This window comes from Cavia porcellus, unplaced genomic scaffold (genome assembly GCF_034190915.1).
Source record: "Cavia porcellus strain 051 isolate PalLab524CR breed Dunkin Hartley unplaced genomic scaffold, mCavPor4.1 scaffold_22, whole genome shotgun sequence".
In the NCBI taxonomy this organism is placed as follows: domain Eukaryota; kingdom Metazoa; phylum Chordata; class Mammalia; order Rodentia; family Caviidae; genus Cavia; species Cavia porcellus.
The window spans coordinates 44075849-44095973 of NW_026947505.1; the positions used below are offsets into that span (position 1 = coordinate 44075849).

Sequence of the window (20125 nt, forward strand, 5' to 3'; positions counted from 1 at the left end):
ATTCCTTTGGACTTACACAGTCTTTACTGATTTTTGTTCTTTAGGTAATTGCAGTGGAGTTTTTTAAGGAAGGGGAGATAAACATGTTCTAAATCTTTCCTTTATATGCCAGAGATTCTCCACCAGCATCTCGTTTGCAAACACTTACATGGTCTGGAATCCTGGTAGCACCCTGAATGGGTCTGGGTGTGCATTCTTCCTGATGGCCTCTTCATAAGCACTGGGCACAGCCAAGCCTGTCTAGCCCCTGATTCCCCTCTTGGGAGATAATCTATGAGTGTAATTCTGAGACACTAACTTTGTGTTAATCTGTTTTTTGCATGAAAATACTAATCCTTTACATCATATAAAGCTCTTTGGGACATTGCCATGAACCTTAGAACCTGAAAACTTTTTAGTAAGGGAGGATGTGAAAATGCAGGTGTGTGTGTGTGTGTGTGTGTGTGTGTGTGTGTGTGTGTGAGAGAGAGAGAGAGAGAGAGAGAGAGAGAGAGAGAGAGAGAGAGAGAGGTTTGTTTTTAAATTACTGTGCATAAGCAGCACACAACCAAAAAGAAAACCAGAAGAACCCATAGATGATGGATAGAAAACTTAATGAGCACTTTGCTTTCTGCAAACTTCATATTGTTGAGACACCTGCTTTCTAGGAAACACCTGTTTAAAGTGTGGGGGTAGAGACTTTATGACAATATAAGATGATAATCTTTTCAAGCCTGGCAGAATGTTCATTTTAAAAGATGTTCCTGTGTTATTAGCCTGACTTCCCTTTTCCATGACAACACCACAAATTTTTCCAATAAAGTCTGCTTTGGTGTCAATTCTTCCTTTCACTTGTGTACAAATCCACTAATCTGTTGAGTCAAGAGTATGGAGAAAAATTATTTTAATAATATTTTGTATATTTAGATTTGTGGGAAAATGATATGCATTGCATAAGCAAGCATTCTATACAACTACTAGTGGTTCTTTTTAATTATTAGCATTTTTATAAGTCTTGGACTAAAACTTAAAGAAAAAAGACAGATTACATAACATCTAGTCTTATTCAAAGGAATGTAACACAGAACATTCACATTTTTATTGATGATTCACGATCGTCATTAAAACTATCATTTATTTCATAGCCCTATTTCTGTAGTAAAGCCCTTAGGGACACTTGTTCTTATACTTTACAGTCTCAGACCAATACATCTTTGATTCTTGCTCTGTAGTTGTATCTTTCTGCTGTTTTCTTCATGAACACAATATTAGTTCTAAAGTTTTGATGCTGATTCAGTGTCTGCATCTAGTAGGTCCCTGTCTTCATGTGCATGAGGTTCTAATTCCAAACTCAAATGACATTATTCTAAAATCAAAGGAACTAATATTTATATGTATATATAGTGAAATCCTAGATAAATATAATACATCAATGAAAGGCTATATTTCAGTGCTTTTTGTTCTCCAAACATTTGAATTGCTACAATGTTCAAAAAATTTATTTGGTTCCCATGAAAATCTAAACACTTTAAAATTAGTGAGTATGTAAAATAAAATTTATTGTAGTACTTAAGGAGAATATGTAATATTAAATCTATTAGTCTAGTTTTTCATAAAAGTAATGACCATATTTTAACTTACTAATATTATATAGTAAAAATGTCAACCTACTATTGTATTCATAAATGTAAATGTACACAGTTTCATTCACAATAAGTGATCACTTAATATTTTACCAAGTAGGGAAATAAAGACTTATTTCCCTTCTCTGCTGTTCTAATTGTTGTATGCAAGCAAAATTTTGTGTTTAGTCTTTTTCATTAGAAAGACCTTGAGTGGCTTTTATTTATTTTTCTTGCTCAACTAAGCTTGCGATAGCTTCCATAAAAAAGAAGGAATTTTGAATGATTGTGTGGAATCTTTAAAAATGTCATCAAAGTTTCCATTCTACTGGATAAAATATTTATACTATATTTATTATAATGTATTAGAAATCATTTATCAATAAAAATATTTAATTTTTGTTCTCTGAATTTTTACTTCTCTAATTGACTTTTTCATAATGTGTACTACATTTATTTGTGTTTATATACTCCTACATCTAGGGTTAGTCAAAACTTGTTTTGAAATGATACTTTCAGGGAATTCCAAGAATATAACCTTAAGTATTATAATAAAGCTGTAAGAATAGGAATTAAGGGGTGTACCAGATCTTGAGGTTGGTTAGGATAAGATGTGTGATAGATTTTAGAAGCAATTAGTGACCTAAGATCAGAGGAAGTACACAATGGGTACTGAGTTGGCAAAGTGTTACATTTATGGAATGCTTAAAATGCACCAGGCTTGGAATCACTAAGCCACAGTGGTGGAAGGAAAATGCTAAGGTGTACATTTCCTCCATCCTAGGGAACCTGTCTTGGATTAATGGGAACATAAGGGTGATGAACTGTAAGTAAGTTGGTGTACATCAACTCCGAAAGATAACCAAGAAAGTCACTCTTGTCTTACAAACTATAGAGAAGAATATTCCTGAGGGACAGAGGTCATATGGTATTATTTATCTTTGTATATTTTATGGTGCCTTGAACAATGTTTGTATAATAGGAGAGGTAACCTAGGTTTGTCAGATGGAATTGACTAGAGAAGTTACTTTTTCTCCCAGGGTATAGAATCATTCAAAGTCCTTTAAAATCTAAGTCCCCTTATGGTATGTGCAGACTCTGCTGCCTTATCTAGCCAATATAAAACAAGAGAGGCCCAAAATCCAGAGACCCTGGAGCATCTAATCAAAACCTGAGGTTCTTTTATGGGTACCTGGCTAGTAGCTGTGAGAAAGAGAAGGTTTAAGAGTGAATATCTCCAATCCTCAACTCCACTGTCATTCCAGGACAGTGGATTTTGCAGAGAGCCATTTCCCATTCATAGGATTTATTTGTTTTCTATGTTTGATATGCAAATAGAAACAATCATATCCTCCATAGATCAGGCAGATTTAAAAATAGGAATGAATAGTAGTGATGTCAGGACTGCGAAATTCTGTATTCTCTATATTCTGTTGCTGTTAGTATGCTCTTAAACACTGGAGGGGAAAAAAGAATTCTTTCACATACGTTACTGGATACTAGAAGCTGTTAAACAGTGGTTAAAACTGGAAGAGATGGAGGAAACTTTCCTCCCCCATTTTTTAAAGTTTGGCTGTAGGTCCTTGTGCCTGCAGGCTATAGTCACATTAGCACTTGGAAATTGGATAACGACAGCACAATGACAAATCCAGGTTGCTTGCAATAAGTTGCTAATCCTTTTGCTTTAATATTGGAGCAGCGTGTAATGATGTTTGGACATCACTCCAGTTTACTGACGACCCCACTGGGGCCAGCAATAGAACCTTACAACTGTCTAACAAGGTGTCAGGTGACTCCCGTCGTCACAGCAACGGACACTGGAATCTAATCTTCCCTCCATCCCTTCTAGCACCCAATAACGCCTAGATTATATAAGTGGCCCATCATTGCTTGGTAACTTGAATCAATTAACGTTAATTCGCACAATGCTATGATGTATTGTGATCACTTTCATTTCAGGGAAGGGGGAGAAATTGCTATAAGTCACCTAAAATGAGGTTGTCTGTGGTGCTGAGGTATTAATTGGGTGTCCATATTAAATGCAAAAGGAGCCCCATTGTGAAAGAAAAGTGGATGAGTGACTCTCTTGGCTGCTATTGACCTATCAGAAGAAGACAGTGCCCTTTTCCTTTGCTTTTATCTATTACAGTTTTCCCTATTGCGTGTCAAGTTGATGTATTATAAAAAATTCATTTGGTGACCTTTCACCCCCTGAGCAGATTAAACAATTTCACTTCGATGGCATCATTAACAGGACCCTGCATTTAATGATGATTTCTCTAAAAGGCCACGGAGATTCGATTTTAAGCTAACAGATTTATTGCACTATTATAACATATCGTAAAAAACTGTACCACCTACGGTCAGGTTTTAGGATAGAAACTGCTTAAGAGTTTATGTGGAGCTTAAAGTGGTATTACCTTGGGATATGCTGCAGCAGCAAGTCCCTGACCTCCAGTGAGACGCTGTTTACATTTAATAAGAGCTGTTTGCTCACAATAAACTTTAAAGTGTGTCAGGGATGGGCCTTTCTGTGGATGTTCTGGCAGTTGTTTCCCATCCTTTTGTCTTAGACAGCAGTGTACTTATGTCAGAATCTTTAATGGGTATTTCAGTTTCTTTAACCTAAGCTGCCTGCCTGTACCCAGCACTCATCAGAAAACACTTAAGGACTAGGTTAGGAGAGAAATAGGATCTGGTAATGATTTAAAAAATTTCCAATAACCTGGGACCCATCGAAGGATAGAATTAATAGCATAGATTTTAAAAATCTGGTTTAAATTGTTCCCATTACAAAAGGAAAAGAACCAAGACCTCTCAGGCTAAATAAACTAATGTGATGATTGGGCTCGTGTGCACTGAACTCCCAGGGAGTGAGTGTAGAGGGAGCCTGAGGTATTGGCTGGTGGAAAAAAGGCTGCTCAGGGCCACATGTACCCACTCTGCCTGTACTTCCAAGGGTTCACAGGGCAGAGTGAATTGCTTCCTATAGAAACTTCATGTTCTTGGGTCCATTATATCTGCTTTTCCACTAGTATTTGTGTCAGGTTAATCATCACCTTTATCTGACATGATCTTCTCATGATGAATAAATACTTTATCCCTTCCTGCCCACATGTGGGAGGGAAAATTTGGATAACAGAATAGTGTTTCATAAATATTTAATGGCAGAGCAGAATAGCCTACATTTTAAAAATAAAAGCCTTTTTTAGAACCAGCCTAGGCTATTTTAAAGGATACCTCATTAAAGTATGATCTATGTTAGGGTAACATATATATGACATGTGATAGCTACATGTTTATAGACATTTAATAGCCAAATATCTGTTGCATGACTATAATGTGTACTACACAGGCAGCTTAATTAAACAGTAAGTGTGTTCAGTCATCCAGCATACCAAAAATGCATAAAGGTGTCATGAATCATATAACTATTTATTGCTTAGTAACATCAGCAATTAGTATACACAAACAAGGTGAGAAGCACTACAGTGCATTAGTGAGCTACTCAAGATTTTGGTTAGCAATTATTATCGTTAAGATCTTTGACAAGTTACTTAAGCCTTTTGGATTTATTCCTCATATACAAAGGAGCACTAACTTCACGGTGTCAATTTAAAGATGCAATGAATCTTCATCGAGAGTTTATAATAATACCTGGCACATAGTATTGCCCTGTGAATATCCATTCTAAACTTTATTCTTCCTAAGTGCTTCTTGAACTTAAAATCAGTCAACCAACCAACCAATCAATCAGTTCAGTAGCTCTACTTAATGTACACATAACTGGAAAATATGAAATCATGGTTGCCAGGATTATATGGGTACAATTGTAGTATTGTAGAGTTTTCCTCTGGTCATCTTCACAGCTCTGTGTGGTAACTTTAGCTCCGTATCTTGGAATTAGTGGTGATGGGAGAGTACTTATGCTACAGAAACTACAACATGCTACAAATCAAGGTATTTTCTGGAAGAGGTGGTTTACCAGCCTACTATTGAACAAACTCCTGACCTTTAAATATCTTACTCTGATTATTTGTTTTACTGAGGATTTTTAGACTGATCTTAATGTGTAATGTAAAAATGTAAGTTCATAATTTGTGCTCCTTCCTCATCAGGCCCAGTACATGTTTTATTATGACAAAGCAAGTATATAAAATAAGTATATTCATTAAATATCAATATATAATGATTCACTGTACAGTATATTGTTGTTTCTAGAAGCATAAAGAATTATAAATATTTTCACAGTCAATAATGTCTTATGGAAAATAGCTATTGCAAAAGTATTTGTAATTCCAAACATACATTCTATTTGTTTTTATATTTTCAGAAATGCAAGCAGTTTCAAAGATAGAAGCTTAATATATGCTCGGCCATATGCTCTTTTCGTCCTGGTCCAGCCTTCAGATGGAGAAGTGGGTAAAGAGCTTCCAGTGCAGCCACGGCTCATCTTTCTGGACAAACAGGTAACTTCTCATAGGTGATGATCTTTTTTCAGCATAGGCTTAGGTTTCCTCATCACTGATATGCAATCACAGAGCGAACACTATGTGAAAATTGCTTCTTTCACTATATTTGTCACTTTTCTTTCCTGTCACATTCTAATTTCCATGTTCTATGAATCCTTCACAATCTTATCAAGGATAAAAAAGAAAGTGCTGATATCTTTTCTCCCTGAGCAAATTCTTAAATTACGTCTCTGTGTGTTTTCTGAAAGTGAACTTTTTCAAAGAAGCATGTCCATAACTGAAGAAGTCTTCACACCTGGTATGATTTATATATACAGTTTATGTTTAAAAAAATTTTTGTAATAAAAGACTTTATCATTAACTTACCCCCAAACACTCCCTTTTGCTTAACACACAATTATCCCACTATACTTGCACTTTTTGTTTATTTGAGACGGGTTTGTGCTAGGTAGTTCAGGCTGGCCTTGACCTCACAGTGATCCTGCTGACTTAACCTCCTGAGTGATGGGTTTTCAGGTATATGCCACCATGCCTGGTTCCTACCACTTTCTGAAGCATTTCTGGAAGTATTTTTTTTTATGTCTTTAAGAGATGTGATCAAACATATGATGAATACAAGACCTTAAAAACATTATGTTGTATCTTTAACTGCCTTATTCACCAGATTTGGCACTGTGAGATTCCTTACTCTTGCTCAATGTCAAAAAATAAATGTTTTAGATTGACCTTGAGGCGAGCACTACAGCTCAGCTAAAGCCCTAGAAACCCATTGAGTTTGCTCCTGTTTTGTATTTCTCCAACTGGCTTCTGCTTGTCTCTCTGTCTTTCTGTCTCTCTACCTGTGTCTTTATCTCTTCTCCACTTTTCTCTCTCTATCTCTCTCTAAACTGAACCCTGGGCCTTCAATACTAAACCTAGTTCCCAGGACTTTTCTTATTTGGAGAGTGTGGGGACTACATTGGAATCTTCCTAACTCAGCCTTCAGAGTGCTAGGATTATAGGTGTACACCACCAAGCCTAGATGCTTCTACTTCTTCTGACTTTCCTTGTTAATTTTCAATGTAATGTCATCGTGCTTTTTCATATACAGCTTTCATTTCTCCTCTTCGGTGCTCTGTCTTAAATTGCCTTGCAATAATTTTTTTTTCTTTTATTTTAACGAGCTATATTCTTAACATGAGAAAAATGCCATTTTATCTTAGTTATGTGTTTTATAAATGTTTTGGTTTAAATACTGTTCTTTTTTATATAACTTCACAAAATACTCCTTTGTATCCAACTCTTTGTTTCTCATTCCCTCCCCTATTTCCAGTATCAAAGAGTGGAGTCCTTGGGGTCCCCCTCAGAGCCATGGACCATTTCAGTTTTCCTGGAAGGGACATCAGATTCAGTGCTAAGAGGTCAGTATCTGAGACTTTCAGGCACTATTACTACATTGCACAGAACATTTACGTTTGTTTTTGTCTATTTTTGTTACTATCACAAAATATCTGACACTGGACAACTTTGTATAAAAAGAGGTGTATTTAGTTTTCAAGGGCCACATCTGAGCATGACCTTCCTGGTAGCTGAGTCCTGCACAGCACAGAACATCACACCTGGTGTGACGCAAGAGTATATGTGTGTATATTTCTGTCTGGACCCCAAGACATTTCACCCTGGTGACTTCATGTCCTCCTTATCATCTCCCAAGGTCCCTCCTCTACATGCCATAGCCAGATTAAGTTTCGGTACTCTTAATATTTCACAAAGGTTGTTAGTGTCTGACCCAGAGAGAAACAAGCAGATATAACATAGCTTTTGTGGAGAAATACTTCCTCTGTTTTTAAATTCTTGACCCTATGGCCCACAAAATATCTCTGCCATCCAGCCTGCTGCAAGAGCTGAGAAAGCACTTGCAGGTGGGTCCCAGTGGCTTGTCACAACTTAGAGTCCTCGAGGATTTGCTCTGTTGCTACGTATTTTGACTTCAGAATTACAAAGTATACATTCTTTTATTATGAAACAGTTCAATTATTACATTTTTAATGTTTTAAACAGTATGAAATACAGCACAAAGAAACACATAAAAGTAAGTGTGACTTGGCAGCTGGGTCTAATTGAAGTGAGTCTGTTTATAAGAATGATTTAAGGCAAATGCAAAAAATTTTCAGGCTTATATTTTTTATAATTGTATTCCAGTTAGTTAGAAGAGGTTCCTGTCCTCTTACCTGCTTCCCTTCAACCTAGCCCCAAATTATTAATCACTTTTCTCACAAGGAGTATTCTCTATTATGTGGAGTTCAGGGATGTAGCTTCCAACGCATACTCTTGACTGAGAACCTTAAATTTTCTCTGTGCACCAGAATTTCCTCTCTGAACACAGGAATTTCATCTCTGAACAAGGAGTCTCAAGATTTTTCCTAAATGAAAGTGTAATTATGAGCTTTATTTCTATTTGTGCAATCTATTTGTTTCTTTCTTTCCAGGACACACCCTAAAATACACATTACTGGGTCTCTCTGCAGATTATTTAATCCATCTCTTGGGCCAAGTCTTGGAAATCTGTGTTTCCTATCTGTTTTCTAGACGTGCATGATCATGATTCAATTCTCAGGAGTTACCCTGAAGTGAAAAGAATTTCATTTTACGTCAAATTAATCTAATTAAGAATGAGACAATTCAATGGAATAGTCTAAAATCATTCCATATACTTAAATAGAAAGTCATAGATTTTTAAAAGTGTGAAAAAGTGAGCCTGTGAAATTCATTTAATATTCTAACTAGTCACAGTGTGTAAATTAATAAAATATTCTATAAACTTAAACTAAGTGAAGTTTTAAGGTAGGTCATAGAAAATATTAAAAAAAAACCCATTCACCTTCATCCCCACAGATTCTAGCCTAGGTCACCTTTCTCCAAAAAGTCTTTTTTAGGGTAATAAAATTAAAGGCATAAAAACAATGAATTTAGTTTTTGTCTTTCTGAATTTAGATTTGTTGGGTAATTTTGACAAAGAGCTAGGACCCAAGCAAATCTCTGAATTACAGATTTGTATTCTTGTTTTAGATTAGCTTAGTTGTTGTTTGCATACGATAAATGTGCCAAAACATACATATTAAAGAGATACCTGACAGTAATATTAAAATAACAAGAAAGGAATAAAAATAGTCATTTGTAAAGTTCCACTATACTTACATAGGAGAACAAGCAGAGAATCTTGTCAGTTCTTGGAAATCATTCTTTTTGAAAATATGGTTTCAAGGAGTGGCTGTCTAGGTAGCAGTACAGACATGGTAGTGATGTCTACCCTTTGAGATTTGACAGTGACATGTCAAGAGGAGATTTTGTACTGATTAATCACAGTAATTTTAAACTGCCCTTTTATGTGTACATCTTTTTATAATTTTTTGAACAAATATCTTTATCTTTGTACAAATTTGAGGCCAATAACTCTTTAAAGATTGTCTTCTCATATTTCTTACATACTTCATGGGACCAGCTAGTGTGTGTCTGTTGATTTTATTTTCTGGAATGTTTTGTTTCCAGACTTAGGGATGATTTCTGTGTCACTTCATATATCAACCTGTTTACAAAACTGCTCATTTTCAAGAAGAGGAATCATTTATTTCTCTATCCTAGCTATACGTCTATGATCATTCATATGGTTTTCCAGCATATTATGTCCTAAACTAAAAAAAATAAGTCAACCATAAACATGCCAAATCTTATCTCTTCTGCTGTGTTTTTTTTTTTTTACTTAAATCTCTATAATCTGGTTCATAATACCTACCTATTGTGAAGATATTTTTCCTTCACTTTTTACTTTTTGTGTCTGAGAAAGAAAGGCATGAAATTATGATGGTTAAATTTCCAGGTTAATCAAGCTTTATAACTTGTTCTGAGATCCTGGGTTTTTAGTGTCCCCATTTTATTTAGCTCATGCCTTTTGTTTTTGCAAGGCAATCGCTCATCAACTGCAAGGAACAGAACTGTCCTAAAAACTCTCTAGTGGAGGTAATTGAAATTTGTGATTAAACATTTCATAGTTTCAAAACCTTTACTGCTTAAACCTTGTTTTCTTGTTAGAGTTACAAATTTTCCAACCATTTCTTTTCAGATTGCCTTTCAATTATTTTGGCTATAAATTTCCTGCTTCATCTACTTACTTATCAAGAGATCAAATCTTTTTTACCTGTTCACAGAAACAATTTGCTTCCAAATTTCCAAAATCTCTTTTCTCCCCTTGGCACCCTCCCTACTTGCTCTATGTACAATTCAGTTTTATAAGCACAGATAATACTGGGTGTTTTGAGAGAATTTTCTCATAGGCTTTCCAATGTTCTTTTTGCTCACTTTGTTAAAAAATAAAACAACCATATTGCTGACTCTTGTTTTTCTCTTAGTCATTTCTTTGCCCAAGCAACAAAGTCAAAACTCCTTAAGCTTAAAATTTCAAGGAAAAGGGGCATCAAAATGTTCCATATGCAAATTTTCAAGCAAGCTACCTCATTAAGATAGTAAGGTAATAAACAATGTTATCTAAAGTTGGATGGTGTGAAAAGTGCGCACTCAAAGCTGCATTAGAAGGTAGTTTTGAACTTCCTGCTGTGATGCCGCCTTTCTGCTTGCAGTTCAAGTGCAGTGTTGTTGCTTTTGGTATTTCAGCACTGAAAATGACTGGTATACAATACTGACTCACCTTTTGATCTTAATACAGCAGTATTAAAAATAGTAATTTCTACGCTGGGTTCATTAGTACGTGCTTGTAATCTCAACACTCTACTGAGCAGAGCCTACCTGTTAAAAGACGTACAGCTCTGAACTCATAAGTACATTATTCCACTGTTGAGTGTAGTATCCCATGACCCAATCACTGTCCTAAAGCCCCACCTCTGAACATAGGAGCCTTCTGATGGGCACTTTAGACCTAAACCATAACAGTATGTCATATTCCATACCTAAGTAATACTTTCGTACCTTACCGTATGTCACACCATGACCTCACTCTGTTCTCTACTCATAGTCCTCCATGCTCCATACCTTCTCCTGCCTCACACACCACCACGTCCAGTGCCTTAGCCACGCCCTGTACCTTCCCTTATACCGTACCTCACTCAGAGTCCGTATTTTGCCCCGCTCCTGACACTCATTCACTCCATCCCTTGCTAGTGTCCCCATGCTAAGGATGTTCTGACTCTCCGGGTTGGACTCATACTGTGGCCATTGAAAACCAATAAGGCTTGAGAGTTTGCTGTTTTATTCTACTGATATCAAGCCACATTAAGACCAACAGACGAGCATGGATCAGTATTATAATTGTTTTCATTTTCAAAACATCTCATGAAATGTTATGAAGAAGAGGTTGAGAGTTTTTTCTATATATTACTCTGTGTGTGTGTGTGTGTGTGTGTGTGTGTGTGTGTGTGTGTGTGTGTAGGTGTGATGAGTTAAGGAAGAAATGGTATACTTTTCTGTTTTTAGAAGGTTCATCTTACTCAATGCACCCTATTTTTTATTATTGGATGTTTCTCTGAAAGTCATAATGAAGTACTTCTCTTTAACTTCAGAAAAAATAGTACCAAAACCACTTGGGATAGACTATCTAACTTCTAAGTATTTCCTAGGGAAAAATAAAGTAGCAACTGCAAACTTATATGTATATGTGCATCTAAATCTTTTATTCTGAAATTGAATTTCATGTTCTTTTTTCATAATAGACCTTGCTCAATGAAAAAGATACTTGTTATAAAAAAGGGGGGAGGATTTAAATACTCAAAGAAAACTATTTAGGCACCTTCCAGATCCCTTGATATTATACCTATGGATTATCTTTCTAGAAACAAATTCTCAGTATTTTTAAAGATAATATCTTATGAGAGATGCAACAGCTTGCTAGTAGATATGACAAGGAGTACGTGAATAAATGAGTTGTAGAGGTGACTGAGCGGCAAAGGTTCTTTCAAAGCTATATACTCTGCAGAAACACATTTGAGAAAGTTTTCCTGGTGGCCATGTAATCAATTTCTGTGCGGCTTCCAGCCCAGCACTTTGCCTCATCCCATGTCCCCTGGTCCGTACCTTATTTATACCAGCTTGATCAGGGAGCCTGTCATGGCATTCGTGTATTTTATAATAGCTATTCCAAAGATATGATGAACCCTGGAGTAATGTACTGTACTTGGCAGCAACTGCTTCAGCTTTTGGGCACATATGCTTCAAATCTGAGAATATCATAGATATATATGAGAATCTTTGTGGGGATCTCCAAGGCAAGCTGGTATTTAACGCAAAAATAAACCCATTTGGAGCTAAAGCACTTTCCATTAGGCAGTTTGGCGGCTGTTCTATGAGGCAGACTCACTGTGCTCAACGGACACATTCTGATTAAAAGCTGCTTTGTATTCTTTCAAAGATGGAAACAATAAGGACGTTTGTCAAAGGAAAAACTGCAAGAAACAGTTTCAAGTTGAACATCTGTACTCTGCAGTTCGTTGTTTGCAAGAGTTTATTGACCATAATTTTGATGCATATAGGTTTTAAAGAGTATAAACTACATTTATCTTGGGTGCCTATCATTTATTTGAGTCTCGGCTTATTTATTTCCATTTTTCCTGCTTGCTTTATTTATTTTGGGAGTCTGAAGAGATGAAAGAAAAGATGTTTTCCAAAAAGGAAGTTTTCAGCAGCTCTGCAAAATTGGTGAAGAAAAACATTATTTTTACAAAAAAAGACTGAGCAATTGAATTGAAAAATGTAACACTAAGCATATTATAGCTTTACGATACCTTTTAGCTGTAGAGATCTCAAACCAATTTATAAACTTTAAAACCATTCTCTTAAGTCTTTGTCCACCATAATGATCTCGGTGACATTTCCAGAGTGAAATTTGGTAGCTATTAATTAGCAAGTAATTTAGGGATAGTGGAGTCAAAAGATAATTTATGATATTGGGAATGTGATCCTGAGTTAAGTTGCCTCCTTTCATTTTTATACTGGATGGTTTATTGTTTGAAAATGTAAGCTTTCTTTTTTGCATGTAATTTAGGAAAGCCAAGGCCCAGGAAATACAATTTGCTAAGACAGAGCCATGACATCAGTCATGATTTGCTAATAAATTGTTATCTTGATCTAATGGTCCAACTCTGCTACCACATAAATACAGATTCTCTAAATAAAGAAAGATACTGACCCTTTGAGAGACGATAAAATTACCTTCTTAATAGATACATAATAATAGTCAACATATAGTATTTGTTAAAATACAAACTTTGAAATCAGGCAGATTCGCACTGTAAGTCAAATCCTAGCACTAAGTAATTTAATTATTTTAGTTTATTTCTTAATCTATGGGATATTAATAGCAGTACATGTCACGGGGCTCTTGTCTAGTCATTATACAATGATGTTCACAGTGCACAGGGTCTGGTATGGTGAACTTTCAATGTATGTTAGTGATTATTGTTCTATTTTGAATTATTTGATTCCAGGACTTGTCTAGGAAGAATTTGGTTTGGGTAACCTCTTTTAATTCGTTTTTTTTTTTTTTTTTTTTTTTTTTTTTGGTAAAAGGGGAAAAAACTGCTCACAAGGAAAGAACAGCTGGGATGAGGAGAAGGAGAAAGATGAGAAAAGATTATATATATATATATATATATATATATATATATATATATATATATAACTCATCTTTATTAGTTCACCAAAAAGAATAATTTGTATTTTATCGCTTGATCATTTTTCATGCCTATATCTTATAATGAGTCACTAATTTGAAGATAACAATATATAATATTTTAATCATTGTTAATCTATTATTTTGCTTTAAGATTCTGTATCACCTCTTTAATTTTTAAATATTTTCCTTTAACACTGTTTTCTGTCCTTAGTAAAGACCTGCAAACACTGGTCCTGAGTAAGTAACTGCCGCCTCCCTTTTGTGTTATGCTTGTTTACAGGTTCCACCCAGGCAAAAACACAGGATGGTTATGTGAGCTTCTCCAACTTGGCAGTCTTGATCTCTGGGTCAAACTGGAGCTTTATTTTTACAGTTACATCCCCTCCAGGTAATTTCAGCAGAGATCTGTTTCTTTGGAAAAAGTAATCTGTGCTGTCTGATAATGGGTGCTGTCTAATAAGAGGTCCTCATGACTTAGGAAAATAATTTGCTTGGCTGTATGATAAAGGCATGAGAAGAGAGGACACCTGTAGCAACTACTTCTCAGAAACTCTCAGTGAACAAGAAGTCAAATGTATATTTTCCTCTGATAAAGTTTAGCTTGTGTATTTGACTTATTTTTTCTATGACATTCTCATTCAAGTAGTAATGAGAAAATTTTAATTTATAAGTAAGAGATTTTGGACATTGGGTACCATGTGTCCGGCTCCTGCTCTCATCTTGACCTCCTACCTGGGAAATGGTAGTGATGTGTGTTAACAGCCAGGTAATTTAGAAGCACCCAGAGTTGTGTATAAATTGCTTTGTGAACTAGTTATCCTGAAGTATTAAACTGTCTTTTGTGAAAATATATAATAAGTCTTCACAGACTTATCTAACTCATTAATGAGGGAGATAAGGGAATTGAAAAATTGGAAAAGCATTTGAGGTATAACATCATGAAGTCAGAAATGCTGAAATAAGCTTGTCAAGTTGTACATAAGTCAATAAAGCTATAACTTTGAGGTCACATGTTTTGAGACATGACTTGTGTCTTCACTGGGAAAAAATCAGTTGCAGCTCCTCAATATTATACAAATTGACAGATATGAGCTCTATTAATGATGAATATCATGTGCCTGTAGATTTACCGACTCCCGAGAAGGATGCAGGAAGATCACTTGAGCCCAGGCCTTGGGCAACATATTGAGAATATTCTTTTTAAAACAGGCAAATATTGGGTCAAACAAAATTAGTTAAAATATTTTGATATAAATTGGATTATGTCTGGAACATATAATTCCATGTTCTAGTATGACTTTGATAAGTTCTACCTACATTTGTTTTTTATTTCAAGTTTTGGATCATTTTTCTAAACAAAAGACACTATCTTAGGAGGTTTGTTTAAAATTTCAGTAAAGACACATTGCCATTTATCCTCCCCATCAACTATGCCACCTCCGCTGGAGTACACTTATCCCATTAGTCTTTCCCCTTTTGAAGCAGTTCTCAAGTCCTCTTTCACAAGTATGATCAAAAATATAGTAAATGCTGCCACTAAGTGCCAGTCACTAGAAGAGCAAGCTCGTGAAAACGTCACCATGGGTCATCATCCGCCTTATTCATTCAGTCTGTCAATTGTGCTTTCTGGCTCTTTCCCAAAGTTAAAATGATCATGAAAGATAAATGTTTGGATCAATAATGGACCTCAATAGTTCCATGATGGGGCAACTAAAGACTCAAAATTGCTTCAGAAGTGCTAAGAACAATGGAATGAGTGTCCCTCAAGAAAAGAGAAGTATTTTAAGGGAATTAATAACAAGAGTTTTATTTTATTGTACTGCATTTTTAAAATTTAAGTCAGATGTTTTTCAATCACACCTAAAATTAAGTACTAATCTTGTAAGGGAGATATTCTTTAAAATCTATCAACATATGCAGAATATCCCATAAGTTTATGGAGACACAAATTCAGTGTTTTTGACCACTTAAATTTCAAGGGTTTTTCCATAAGCTTGTGTTTTTGAATAAATATATTTTAAAGGATCACAAATGCAGGCTTGGATGTTTTATCACAAATTTATCTAACATTTAAAAGGTCTTTGTCTTTCAATTTCCTCGGAGGTTAGGTAAGAGTAGCCAAATATTTCATGGTATATTTATTATTTTATAATTCTAAATGTCTATTAATTTTATAAATTAATTTATAGTATGTAGCACTGATCACATTCCCTTTCCCTTTTATAAATAGTCCCACTATACTACTAAATGACCTGAGCAGACACTTCTCAAAAGAACTCCAAGTGATCAATAAATATATTGAAATACTTCTCAATATCATATCCCCTATACCTATGAAGGAAATGCATGTCATCAACGTATTTAAGAATAGATTATGAAACCAAATACAAGACTTCTTGAAGATAAAAACTTCTTTGTACTTTGTGAGATCTTGAGGTAGTCTTGCTGTCCACATTTGGTGGATCTTTTTTTTTAAGTTTCCCCCTATAACATTTCAAGGAGATTAATATATTAGTGAGCTATTTAACAAGATACTAACACTTGCAGTGTCAACAAGACATGTTTATTTTTGCTCACAGTTTCAGAGGATTCAGTCCATAGTCAGCTATCTCCAAGCTGCTCATCACATGGCAGCCATGAAGCAGAGAGAAAATGGTGGGTGGGTAAAAACACATCCTCTGGTCATACTCCAGTAACCCCCTCCTCTGAGCAGGCGCCACCTCCCATGGCACATTCAGCTGTGAACTCATATATTAATTAATTCATTGATCCAATTAACTTCCAAAAGCCCTTGCATGACCACCTGAGATCCTTGGGGGGGATTTTTATGTAAAACATAATAATTAATGGAGGGGTTTTCTTGAAAAAAATTTTTCTATAAATTATTCTTTGTAATGTTCAAGAATAAACTATAATGTAAAGATTTGCAAGAAGACTTTTTGATTTTTTTTTCTTTGTACAGGAGATGAAACTCATGACCTTGTGCTTGCCAGGCAGGCACTTATGCTGCTGAGCTAAATCCCCAGCAAGGTTTTACTATAGTATAAATTTTAAAAAATAGGGAAAAAAAGAAAGATATCAAACAATTTTCACAAAAACCTTTATAGACATCATGTTGATTAATGTTACTGATCCTAAAAGTAACTGCTTATTTCCAAGGATATCAATTTTAATTACTAGAATAGTTTATAACCAAGTACTGATTACTTTTCTTCGAGAAGAGAAAATCACGACTAACTCTATTTGAGTTCTTCAAATGAAAATAGAGATTTGAAATTTGTTCGTTTTGAATGAGCTACTTTTAAAATGCTGACTTAATTAAATCATGTGTATACATAAAGTTTTCTTTTTAACTTTTCTATTGAGACATAGAATATGATACAATATTCACATTCAAAGCATACAGTTGATAAATTTTGAGAGATGTCTACTTCCATGAAACCATTCTCACAATTAAGATAACAAATACACTTACCACACAAGATTATAGGTATGTTTTAAATGGTTTTATTTTTATATGGCAATACTGACCATTTAGGCATGTAGCATTGTGAATTAAAATACATATGTAGATCTATGCAACCACCACCATGCAATCAGGAATGTATTATTTTAATCAACCATAAAAATCTCCCTCATACTTTTCCTCTGTCCTAACATTCTTTTCTCCTTTCTACCCTCTGGAAACTAGCAGTCATTTCATCATCTCTATAGTCTAATATTTTTTAAAATTTTATGCAAATAAAATTATATACTGTCTACCTTTTAGAAATAGGCTGGGATTTCTTTTGTCCAATATAATGCACTTGATATTCATCTTGGTTGTTATATGTTGTTATAATGTTTTCTTTATCTATTTGTTTGATTTCCTTTCCCTTCCCTTCCCCTCCACTCCCCTCCCTTACCTTTCTCTCTCTCTCTCTCTCTTTTTTTTTTTTTTTTATCGGTACCAGGGATTGAACTCACGACCGCCTGCTTGCAAGGCAGGTGCTTATGCTGCTGAGCTAAATCCCCAGCCCCACCTTTCTCTTTTTTCCCTTTACCTTCCCTCTCTTCCTTTCCCCTCCCTTCCCTTCTCCTCTTTCTTTCTCTCCATCACTTTCTCAACAGGAAGTTCTTCATCTTGCTCTTTCCTTTGTAATGAAAAATATCTATATGATATTCTACTCTATTTTACTGTATTTTGCAGTCTTCTTCCCCTATTTTGACATATGATACGCTATATTTTAAGTAAGCACATATTAGAGCATGTACTTTCATATGTCCTGGAGCTAAGAGCATTTTCTTCTAATTAGTAGAACACAGGAATGAATGCAACTCCAACTTTACACTGGTGGAAAAGGCATATTTATGAGTAAAATGAGACAATTGGAGGAATTTCCCATTAGTAATGAACTAAATTGTTATGAATGATTATGAGTTGTTGAGATCTTATAGTTTTTCAGAAATATAAAACTTGGGTCTGTTATTATATCATTTATTTAACCACTTAATCAATCCAGTAAAAATTTGAGTACCTCAGATGTGGCAGGCACTATCATAATCATGTCTTTTCTATAATGTTTTTATTGTATTGACAACTTACTGTATTATTGGAACTTCTCAATAAACAGGAGCCAATTTTACAGCTCGGTCGAAGTCTTTTGCTGTCTTTCCTGAGACCAGAAAGGAGAGATCAACCATCATCCTGGCTACTTCCATGGGCTCGGTGGTCTCCTGGCTGGCGTTGAGCTGTCTGGTGTGCTGTTGGTTTAAAAGAAGCAAACACAGAAGTATGCGGATGAGAGGGATGGAATTAAAATATCTGAAAATCATGTCCAGTATATTAATGGTTCTTATTCCTCTGGAGAGAAGTTTATGAGCTTTTGCAATATGTAAAATTACATAGCACTGGGAGTGGTAGCACATGCCTGTTAGCTCAACTACTCAGGAGGCAGGAGGTTCACAAGTTCCAGACCAATCCACAAAATTTAGTGAAACTCTGTCTCAAAACAATTATAAATAATGAAATATATTTTAAAAGGTGAAATTTAGCTCAATTGGTGAGCACCATAGGTTCAATGCTGAGAATTACACCCAGTAAAATAAAATCATAACAGGAAAACTATTGAGAGCTACACTGTTTAGTTTATCTAATAGACACAAGAATTTCCTAATATTAAATAATATGAAAAATTCATATTTATTGATGTAAATAATCACCATTGACCAAGTCCATAATTGCTATGAACCAATCTTAATCCCCACAATAACTCCAAAAATTATTTAATCAATATGCCAATAACAGGGGCATAGAGAAAGCCACAGAATGGTAAATAATACCTCAAAGTTACAGAGGCATACAATGCTAGGTAGTTTGGTTCTCACCCCACTGTCTGAAGCACACTCACAGTCATGTGGCCTTGCTGAAGGCGAGTCAAAAATCAGTTATAAATGCAGGAAAAGAGTGTTGACTATTTTTCTCTTGGAGTATAGAAATTAAATATGTCCTTGAACATTTTTGCAGAACAGATTTAACCTTCTTAGGATGGAGTTATAGAGTCAGTGCAAGAAAGAGGTTCTCTGAAGATAGCTTTTTTCAACTCTGTTCTTAGAGAAGAGAGAGCAGGAGAGGGTAAATGCCTTACTGCACCCAGACCCCATGCTGCAGACCATCAAATGGAGAAGAAACACTTGCGATCATAAGAAGTGTTATAAAACCAAAGGTTTACATAAGAACTAACAAGAAAGAGCCAAAATGAGGAAAGGCAAAGACTAAACTACAAATGCAGAAAGAAGAACTAGCACAGTCCATGGCTGAGATGTCAGGAAGATCCGGCACCTCTGGGTGGACAGTCTGTGCCTGAGCTGTGCTTGCTCCACAGTTCTTGCCTCTTGTACTGTGATCTGGACAGCACAAACTACGGGGACTCTCTGACTTGTTTTGAATGAGATCTAAATCTGGTTCTGTCTTGTACTGCCTGTGACTTGTTGAGCTGCAGTTGTTTTGTGTTTTGTTTTGTTTCTGTAGTTTTAAATCTAAAGTTTACACTGTCCCTATGTGTAATACTTTTGGATTCAAAGGCAGATTTTCATAATTTTTTGACATCATGTAATGCTGTAAAGCAGGTGGTTTAATTCTGATCCCCTATTTAATATGTAAATCAACAAGCCAGTTTGGTTCTCATTAAGCTCTGCAATCTCCATCTCTTCCTTTTGTCTTCTCTGCCCTAGAAATAGTTTTTTCCTGCACTTACTAATATGTGCTCTCGAAACCCTTCTTTTGTTCTTTAAACCTTTCAACATCTGTGGATACGTTTCATTTAATAAGTTTCCATGGTTTTCTGAGTTCACACATATTCCTAACAGTGTTAAAAAGCTATAGAGAAATTGAAGGGAAATTTACAGGCAAAAAT

The 20125-nt window shown here is 35.3% G+C and overlaps 1 protein-coding gene across 3 annotated transcripts in view; it reads left to right on the plus strand.

Moving 5' to 3' along the window:
* Pkhd1 (PKHD1 ciliary IPT domain containing fibrocystin/polyductin) overlaps positions 1 to 20125 on the plus strand; it is a 472244-nt gene that overhangs the window by 436237 nt on the left and 15882 nt on the right. For all 3 annotated transcript variants that reach the window (XM_063233114.1, XM_063233116.1, XM_063233115.1), the window contains 4 exons: positions 5935 to 6070; positions 7386 to 7473; positions 14011 to 14118; positions 18344 to 18502. In XM_063233114.1, coding sequence (XP_063089184.1) covers positions 5935 to 6070; positions 7386 to 7473; positions 14011 to 14118; positions 18344 to 18502 — 491 coding nt within the window. The remainder of the gene's footprint in view (positions 1 to 5934; positions 6071 to 7385; positions 7474 to 14010; positions 14119 to 18343; positions 18503 to 20125) is intronic.